Source organism: Pteropus vampyrus, unplaced genomic scaffold, assembly GCF_000151845.1.
Source record: "Pteropus vampyrus isolate Shadow unplaced genomic scaffold, Pvam_2.0 Scaffold1, whole genome shotgun sequence".
NCBI lineage: Eukaryota > Metazoa > Chordata > Mammalia > Chiroptera > Pteropodidae > Pteropus > Pteropus vampyrus.
This window is the reverse complement of record NW_011888782.1, coordinates 35,060,748-35,071,471: the sequence shown is the minus strand read 5'-3', so window position 1 is coordinate 35,071,471 and position 10,724 is coordinate 35,060,748. Positions and strand designations below refer to the sequence as shown.

The 10,724-nt window shown below is 34.1% G+C and overlaps 1 protein-coding gene across 1 annotated transcript in view; it reads right to left on the bottom strand.

The window, feature by feature from the left end:
* Nucleotides 1-10,724, bottom strand: part of MORC1 (MORC family CW-type zinc finger 1) — a 157,153-nt gene that overhangs the window by 126,401 nt on the left and 20,028 nt on the right. Inside the window, exons 7-8 of the mRNA XM_011355579.2 lie at nt 7,772-7,931; nt 5,461-5,566 (exon numbers count right to left, since the gene is read on the bottom strand). Coding sequence (XP_011353881.1) covers nt 5,461-5,566; nt 7,772-7,931 — 266 coding nt within the window. The remainder of the gene's footprint in view (nt 1-5,460; nt 5,567-7,771; nt 7,932-10,724) is intronic.

Below are 10,724 nucleotides of genomic sequence, written 5' to 3'. Positions count from 1 at the left end.
TTCAGTATTCTCAGCCTTTTTTCCCACCTCTTTGTTCCAAACTCTTGATTTTCTTTAGATTTCTTACAGTTATTTTTCATGCCATCTTCTTCCCTTCCAGGGAACTTTGCCTAAGTTTAACATGACATATAATTCAACATGATTCTTTCCCGCTTTCTCCATAACACTCTGGAACCTACGTATAAGTCCCTGGCACTCTCCACTTACCACATTCACAGATTCAAATTCTGATTTAATATATCCCGCATTAAATGCAAACTCCTGCCTCATCTGCATTCTGAAATTCTGAGATGTCTGTTATCTATTTACACATTCTTTTAAATTTAAGTGAAAACAGGTTGTCTTTAGACAGATATTGCTAAAGCCCATGCCGCCATTGCCTGTGTGCCTGAATACCACTCCTGATTAAGTTTTCATGAGGTTATTGTCATCTAGAAACAAGGCCCTGCCAATGGTCCGATTACTACAGTTAGAGCTTCAACCCAAAGCAGAATGATGAAGAGTTTTGATTGCTATGTTTGGAACCAATACCAAATATTCACAAGAGCTAGACAAAAGTTCAGACTCTTTCACTCAGAAGTTTCCATCCTAAGAATCTATCTTAAGAAAATAATTAAAAAGAAAAAAAAAACATCTTTAAGAATATGTTTATTTCAACATTATCCATAAATAATGTGAAATGTTAGGACCAATGCCAGTATCCAAAAATACAGAAATAGTCATGTAAATTACCATGAATCAATTCAATGGATGATTATAAAGCCATTTATCAAGAAACCATTTATCATGAAATCAGACTTATCAAGACTACCTAATAACTTATAATAAAATTTAGAAACAAATCATAAATAGAAAAAATGAGAAATTGCACTTAAAACTAGAATAAAATAATACAAATCAATAATTTTGATATGTGAGTTATTTTCCTAAACATTTTTTATAATATTGTTTCACTCTTGATTTTACAATAAGCAAAATTAGAAGAAAATAAAAAATACCAGAAAACCTCTCCTCTGAGGCCAAACAAAAGCCTGAAAGCTTGAATTTTCCTATTCCTATGTAGAAAATTAAATTATTTTCAGAACCAGTAGGACCACCCCATCTAAGATAGAAGGTGAAAATAACATAGTTCCAATGTTTGAAAATTGTTTTGGATAGATGTAGAATCATGCCCAGTGGCTTTAAGGGGATACAATAACCACAATAAAAAGAAATGGTAAAGAAGTTGTTACATTATAAACCACTTGTTCTTAAAACCAAAATGATGTCAACTGTATTTGACTAGAAGTTCAAATATCAGAAAGCATAAATGCAAAAAGTATCAGAAAAAAATGCACCTTGGACCAGATGTTTTCATTTAGCTCCAAGAGTTAATGAGTTTCCAGTCCCTGAGTGAAGAGGAATGGGATGTTAATGTCAGAATCCACTAACTTTTTAGAGAAGAAAACTCAGGTGGCATTACTCTCCATGGCCTGAGGAGGTGCTATTGCTGCCCCTTCTAGGCACCACCATGGTACTTGTATCGGAAGCCATGAAATGTCTAGCATTGTTAGTATAGAAATTATGTCTCTTCTTTTCACTAATCCTTCCTCATAAAATCCCATCCCTGTCTTTAAAAGACTTTCCTTGTGATAAAACTATGAAAAGTTTTGTTGAAAAATCAAACAAGTCCTAGCTAGAGTGACTGAACAAGAGAAAGAAATAAAAGGCATCCAAATTGAGAATAAAGTCAAATTGTCACTTTTTGCAGATGATATGATTCTTTATATAGAAAATCCTAAAGACTCCACCAATAAACTATTAGAAACAATAAACAAACACAGTAAAGTTGCAGGATACGAAATCAATATATAAAAATCCATTGCAATGAAATTTCAGAAAAAGCAATAAAAAAACAATTACTTTTGCAGTTGCAACAAAAAGAATAAAATACCTAGGAATAAACTTAATAAAGGATGTGAAGGACCTATATACTAAAAACTATAAGACATTATTAAGAGAAATTAAAGAAGACATAAAGAAATGGAAAGATATTCCATGTTCACGGAGTAGAAGAATCAACATGGTTAAAACAGCCATAATACTCAAAGCAGTATACAGACTTAATGCAATCCCCATCAAAATCCTAACGGCATTTTTTAAAGAATTAGGACAAAAAATTATCAGATTTGTAGGGAATTATAAAAGATCCTAAACAGCCAAAGCAATTCTGAGGGGAAAAAAAAAAGAATAAGGCTAGAGGTATCATACTGCTTGACTTCAAATTATACTACAAAGCAACAATAATCAAAACAGCATGGTATTAGCAGAAAAACAGATACACAGACCAATGGAACAGAATTGAGAGACCAAAAATAAACCCACATACATATGGGCAAATAATTTTCATCACAGGAGCCAAAACATACAATGGAGAAAAGAAAGCCTCTTCAATAAATGGTGCTGGGAAAATTGGAAAGCCACATACAAAAGTAACGAGAATGCTATCTGTCACCATACTCCAAAATTAACTCAAAATGTATCAAAGACCTAAATATAAGACCTGAAACAATAAATTGCATAGAAGAAAACGTAGGTACTAAACTCATGAATCTTGGTTTTAGAGAGAATTTTATGAATTTGACCTCAAAGGCAAGGGGAAGTAAAAACAACAACAACAAAAATGAATGGAATTGTATCAAACTAAAAAACTGCACAGCAAAAGAAACCATCAGCAAGACAAAGATGCAATCTTCTGAATGGGAGAAGGTATTTGCAAACAACGCCTCCAACAAGCGGCTAATATCCAAAAAATATAAAAAACTCATATAACTCAACAATAAACAAACAATCCGATTAAAAAATGGGCAAAGGATCTGAATAAACCTTCTCCCAAGAAGACATACAAATGGCTAACAGACACATGAAAAGATGTTCAACTTTACTAGCTATTAGGGAAACGCAAATCAAAACCACATTGATATACCACCTCACCCTTGTAAGAATGGCTATCATCAACAAGACAAGTAATAACAAGTGATGAAGAGGTTGTGGAGAAAAAGAAATCCCCATACACTGCTAATGGGAATGTAAATTGGAATAGCTATTATGGAAAACAGTATGAAGGTTCCTCAAAAAATTAAGAATAGAATTACTATATGACCCAGCAATCCCTTTTCTGGGTGTCTACCCCCTAAAATTGAAAACATTTATCCATAAATATGTATGCATCCTGATGTTCACTGTAGCATTATTCATAGTGGCCAAGATGTGGAAACAACCGAAATGTCCATTGACAGACAATTGGATAAAAAAGATCTGGTAGATATATATATATGAAATAGAATATTACTCAGCCATAAGAAAAGACAAAATACTGTCACTTGTAATAACATGTATGGATCCTGAGATAATCATGCTAAGCAAAATAAATCAGACAGAAAAAGTTGAGAACCATATGATTTCACTCATATATGGAATATAAAACTGCAAGCAACAAACGAACAAGACAAACAATACTCATAGACACAGACCACAGTTTAGCAGTTACCAGAGGAAAAGCGGGAACGGGAGGAGGTAGAAAATGGTAAAGGGGATCAAATATATGGTGACAGAAGGAAATCTGACTTTGGGTGGTGAACACACAATACCATAAACAGATGATGTATTATTAAATTGTATACTTGAAACCTATATAATTTTATTAACCAAAGTCACTCCAATAAATTTAATGAAAAAAAAAAGAAACAAAATCAAACAAAAAATAATCCAACGTAGTCAATGTTCCAAAGTGTAATTGTACTTATCCTACATCATTTTCTTTTTTTAAAATAATTAACCTCTTAAATGGTTTAAGAAGCTTCTGGCTTCGTTAAACAATCCGGAAACAGTAAGAACTTTTTCCCAAAGAATTAGCTGTTAAATTATTCCTCTAATAATATGTTATTTCCTGATGTTAGTGTTGAAATGCCAAGGCACTCTGACAGATAACTATTTGAAAATTTATGCTCAAGGCTTTTAAATAGCATGAGATATTGGTTTTGGAATCAGCTCTTAAGTGGAAGGACAGCTCCAGCAGGAAAAGGAAGAGACAGTAATGGAGGTGCTCGTAACCGTTCTTGGCCTCCTTCCTGATATTGGCATGTTAATGCTGGCAAAAGGGTCACCAGTATTTGTTCAATAGTAATCAGGATGATTTTTTTTTTCCTAAAAGAAAACAACCTCCATTTCTGTGTAAATTAAGAATTCCACAAATGAGCATATAAATCAGATCATCTAAAAAGTGTGTTACCAAACAATAAATTTTCCAGCCATGGAAGAGACTTTCTAAATTTTACCTCAGAGTCCCCCCCCCCCCAAAAAAAGCATAGGCCACTGTTAAGTTAATGTGTTTACTTGAGTGTTAATATCTTAGTCTCAAACTAAGATATGGCAGCTACTGGCCACATGTGGCTATTTAGGCACTAGTCCAAATTGACATGCTATATGTATAAAACATACTCTGGATTTCAAAGATTTAATATGAAAAAAATGTAAAACATATCTTAATATTTTTCACATTGAAATTAAAATTATAATATTTTATATATACTAGATTAAATTAAAACTATTAAAATTAACTTCACCTTTTTTTAATTTTTCTTAATGTGGCTACTAGAAAATTTAAAAGTACACATTGGTTCATATTTGTGGCTCTCATTATATATTTTTGTTGGACAACCTATAAAATGAATCAGATTGGATTAGATTCCTTTAAAATCTTTTCTAGCTCTAGAGTTCTAACACCAAGAAACTACATGTTTAAGCTAATGTTTTAAATACAAAGTTATTTTAGAGAAACCTAGGTTTAGTGACTAGTTCATTATTTCCCACACTTTTTCACCCACGCCCCTTAGTGATTTCTCATTGCATTTCCTACAGATTCCTAATAACCAAGAAAAATTAATCTATCAATTTACCTTTTCATAAACTGCAAGTATGCAGTTCATAGGGCCATTCTGAATTGCAATTTGGTCATATTCCTTTTTTAATTCACACCATACTATACATTTTTAGTAATCTGTACTGAATAATGAACTTTTTTTTTCAATTTTAATATTCATAAAATAGGTGGTTTAGAATTAAAGAATATTAGAGATCTTATATTCCAGTAGTCACCACACATATTGGGACCTCTGAATCACCTGGAGAACATATGGAAAATATTCATTACTAGGTTTGATATCTGGAGATTCTGACTTAATAGGTCTGGGATGAGAAAGGATCCTATACCTCTAAGAAGCAGCTCAGGTTACTAGGAGGCTGCGTGAGGTTTGGGAAAGAGTGATCTAGCCTAACTTACTTCATCTGTAATTGGGATAAAATGAGTTGTCCTAGTGCTAAAGCCCAGTAGCCTCATATCTAGAACCAGGATGCAGGGCTCTTGACTATAGCTCTGTACCATGGTTGAGAGACATTCTGTCAGACACACTCATTACTCACTCTTCAAGAGCTCCGGCTATCAGTATATCTTCCTTGTCAGTTTTAACATCCAACTCCGGTTCTCCATTAAGCAGAAGCTTCAAGTTATAAATAACCAGCAAGGTACCTAGTGGAAAATAGATGTTTAACTTGTCAATGTTTGAACTAAACTAAATAGTAGTAATGGTGATATTATCACATCTATTGATTTAAGTATACTGTAAGCCAAATCTCCCTTTGTACTTCAATAAATATGCTTGGATAAGTTCCCAGATATATTTCTTCTGGCAACTCCACTCTCTGACAAAGAGTATTGAGTTTCTATAGCATAGTGCTTCTTATTACAACTCAAATCATTGTTAAGTCTTTCAATGTGGATCCTTAAACTTGGGCACTCTTTTCATAATTTGCATTGTGAAAATTGTTTGACCCCTTAGACAAATTTGTATTATAGGTAGAATTCTCATTGGTGAACTAAAATCAATGCACGTAAGAACAAATATGAGTTTTTAAAATTTGTGCAAATACGAAGTATTACTTTTAGACCCTGTACAGATATTGGTAATTTTTTTTCTTAAAGGGCCAGGTAATAACTATTTCAAGCCTTGAGGGCCATATGGTCTGTGTCACAACTACTCACAACTCTACCATTGCAGCATGAAAGCTGCCACTGAGAATACATAAATGAATAAAGTATGGCTGCACTACAATAAAACTTTATTTACAAGAACAGGTATGGGGCCAGATTTGACCTGTGGACCATAGTTTGCCGACCCCTGCTCTAAAACATAGTTAACAAAAAAGTCCAAATTCTTTATAAGGTTGTTCATGATATGAAGACAAACAAGACTGTCAGAGAAATTAAAAAGAACCAAATACACTTTTTTGGTGGCACTTAAATACAAGGGAAACTAGCAGAGTAGCTAAGAATTTGAACTTGGGAGCCTAAATGCCTATGTCTAAATTCTGGACCAACCATTTACTAGTGCAATGACCTCACAGATAAGTTTCAAAACTTCTCCAAACCTAAATTTTCTAATTGTATAGATTATGAGATGGAGTTTATGAGATACATAAATTATACAGTTCTTTTGAGGATTAAATGAGTTCAATTTTATAAACCATTTAGAAAAGTATTCAGGAAATAGTACACTCTTTATTAATATTTGTAGAATACTTCACAATTAGAAGTCAACAAAGAGATTACATTAACTGTCCTCAAAGCATATCAAGCATATGTTACTAAAATGAATACTAAAATAATATGTTAATTGCCACTACTTTCCTCTATGAGAAAAAGAAAATGACACAAAACATCACTGTTAAGATACAGAGAACAAACTGATGGTTGCCAGATGAGAGGGAGGATTAGGAGACTGGGTGAAAAAAGTGAAGAGATTAGGAAGTACAAATTGATAGTTACAAAATAATCACAAGGATAGAAAGTACAGCATAGGGAATATAGTCTATAATAGTGTAATAACTATGTATAGTGCCAGGTGGGTACTAGACTCACTGGGGGGATCACTTCATAAATTATTTAAATGTCTAACCACTATGTTGAACACTTGAAATTAATATAAAATAATATTGAATTTCAACTGTAATTGAAAAGTGTTTTAATCACTATTAAACAAAATGCCATAGGTTAGAGAAGAAATTTCTAAAGTAACACAGGCTAAATGAGAACCAAATTCCTCAGAATTTTTCTATAAACATTACAAAATCAAGGAGTTTCAAAAACCTGAATGCACATAGCTTTCTCTAGAGTAGGATTCTAGATATGAAAAGTGGTGGAAGTCTAGAGAAAGACTCGCACTGGAAAATGTTACTAGTCATCGTGCTTTCTGTGTGTTGAGTAGAAAGTTGGTGGAGGTTCAAAGAATGCAAAAAGATTAATTTGGAGAATAATATCTACAAAGCTTTTCCTAACTTCCACAGAAACCTGGATTCATTATTTTGTAAATAGCTAACTCTTATAAACTTGGGATCATCTAACCTTAGACACTGTAAAAAAGCATCCCCTAATTTTGCTGTCTGGGGCAGGGACTATTGAGCCCCTGTGGTATAGCTTGTATCATCCTCTTCTCATCCATTTTCACCAAGTTTGTGCAAGTACAAACCTTTCTCCCAGTGTTAGCGACTTACAGTTATATGTTTGGATTCTCTTAATACAAAAACTTATGTAGATAAAATAAACGACTAGTCCCATATGAGATTACCCATGACATTATAAATAAAAAAAAATATATAAACACAATCATGTAGTGTCTTTCATGAGACACTGAAAATAGATATTTTCATTGAAATTCCAGAGTTTTGATGATCTTACCACATTTTCCATAGATTACATCGAACTGCTGCATTAATTCAGCTTCAGTTTTAAATGGAGAGTACTTATAAATTATAGACAATTCCATTGATAATTTCTGAGGATCATCTGTGACAGATTCTCTGGTTTTTGTTAGCCATGAAGGTATTGGAACCACAACCTATAAAAAAATACACATCAGTTTACTACAAAACACACAAACAAAACCATCATGCGTTTGTCAGATCCTAATTAAGTCCACTCTTCAGCCAAATTGCAAAACGCAAAGTTAACAGTTTATTTAGCTCCTGTATTTTCATTTTATAAGGAAGAGACACATAGAAAATATATATACTCAGGGTTTTATCCTAAAATGCCCCATTGTGAAATGTAGAGACAGATGGAATCTACTTCTGCTCTCTTTTGAAATATGGCAGAGTAAACAACACTATCAGTATTTCAGAAGTTGAAAAGTAGATGACAGCATACCCAAGAACACCAATCCGACGCCCAGGCAGGAAAAGAGAAGAACTAGCCTAATTTATAATTCAGAGTCCCTTAAAAGTTTCAGAAATTGATGGCATGAATTAACTGTGAAGGTGGGAAAAGGAAGAAGAGAGCTAGAAGTGCATGTAGTCCGCATCTAGCAATAGCTCCTGCACCACCTCCACAGGGAATGGATATTCTCTCTGGAAAGAGTGGAACAAAATGCTTCTGGATTAAATGACATATCTGGCACAGTTGTCAGGGAACCTTACTGAGATTAGAGGGATTAAGTGAAAGTATATATATTGGATACTGAGAACTCCAGATCTCTTCTCCCATTCGGCTCCCAGAAAGCTGTCTGGTAGGCTTTCAGGCAAAAGACTGCAGGAGTCTTCTCTGAGAAACCTGACCAGCCCAGAAACAAAGACAAAGAAAAGTACACTGAGGGTTTCCCAATAAAACAGCCTAGCTAGATCTCGTTATTGTGACACTCATAGCTGCCAAGTCCTCCCCGCCCCCACATTCTAAGGACTTTCAATCGCCATTTTACTGACTAGTCTTTGAAGTACAGCAGGTTCTTGAATAATGTCGTTTGTTCAACATTGTTTCATCACAATGTTAAAAATAAATTGATCCCCAGATGGGGCCACTGTCTGTGTGGAGTTTGCACATTCTTCCCATGTCTGTGTGTGTTTTCTCTGGGTATTCCAGTTTCTTCCCACATCCCAGAGATGTGCATGTGAGGTGAACTGTCATGTCTACATTGCCCCGGTCTGTGTGTGTGTGTGTGTGCATGCACGCACGCTCCTGGAGATGGAAGGTTGTCCTGTCCAGGGTTGGTTCAAGCCTTGTACCCCAGGCTGCTGGGAGAGGCTCTGGCCTCTAATGACCCTGCAATGGAATAGATGTGTTGGAAAAGAATTCTCTAACTTGTTTTTATTAATCTTTCTTTAACGTTTAGTTCACAATTATTTTAAAAAGTTAATGTTAGAAGTGTTTTGGGTCTTTATTTAGAAGTGTAGTGATGTTTTTGTGACAGAAATATGCCATAGGAACTTAACTCTTTTTTATATCAATTAGCCCATGGTAAAACTGGTTTTGTTATATATTGTTTTGCTTAAAGTCACAATTTCCAAGAACCTACCCATGAAGTTAAGTGAAGACTTACTGTGTTCAGGATGAATAACCATCTTAAAAAAGCCTCTAATAACAAAAATAGAGACCAAATAAACAAGCATAAACAAAATGACTCAGTGGAAACAAAAACTGTAAGAGGAACACGAAAATTTCAAGGGAATAAAAGTCAGTCATTATTAGTATCTTCAAAGCTCTAAGAGGAAATACTGTAATCATGAAGCAAGGTCTAGATATCTTTTCGAAAGTAACTGAGGAAAGAGAAAAGACTCCTTGGAAATCAAGTATGTGATTGTAGAAAAGAATTTCTATGAAAGGGTTGGAAGATAAAAGTTATAAAATCTCCCAGAAGACAAAACAAAAATACGAAGGACAAAAATATAGGACAGGAAAGGTAAGAAAATTAAAGAACCAGTCTCAGATATCAAGAACCAAGAAATAAAAGTTACGAAGGGACATAGGTGGGAAAAAAAAATCATCAAATGTTACAGGAAAATATCCCAGAATTGAAGGACATGAAAACGTCTAGCAACCGCCCAGCAACAGCCCAGCACATTTAATGCAAATAGACTCGCCCAAAGGCAAAACCTTAAAAGGTTTCAGAACATTGAGGAGAAGAAAGATTCTACTGCCCTTCAAGAAGCAGAGAGGGTTAGGTTGGACAAATATTTGGTGACAGAAGGAAATATAACTTTGGGTGGTGAACACACAATGCTGTATACATAAGACATATTATTGAATCATACACTTGAAACCTGTTAGATTTTACTAACCAATGTCATCCAAATGATTTTAATTAAAAGAAATTTTTTTTTAATAGAGAAGAGAGAAAAAAAAATGGGTTACATACAAGACCCAGAAATTAAAATGGTTTCAGACTTCTCAATAACAACACTAAAAACTAGAAGATAATGGAGAAATGCCTTCTAAGTTATGAAGGAAAATTTATTCCAACCTAGAAATAACACCAAATCAAACTATCATTAAGTTTTCAAGTAAGATAAAAATATTTTCATGCATATGAGGTATCAAAATATTTTACCTCTCATGCACCCTTGCAAAGAAAGGATATGTTACATAAAGCAGAGCGAGCAAACTATGAAAGAACACATGAGATTTAGGATCTGAGATCTGAAACAGAAGAGAGGTGAAGAGACTCGCCAGGATGATGACAAGGGCAGATCCCAGGATGGCAGCCGGCAGATCCCATAGAAAACAGAAGTGTGAGCTGCAGTACATGAGAAGTGATAAAGATACAGAAAGCCAAGCAAATATTCAGTGATAGTGATAAGTACGTAGAACACTAAGGAATTATTAATTGTAGGGAAAATAAAAAGTTGCACAGAAAACAGAA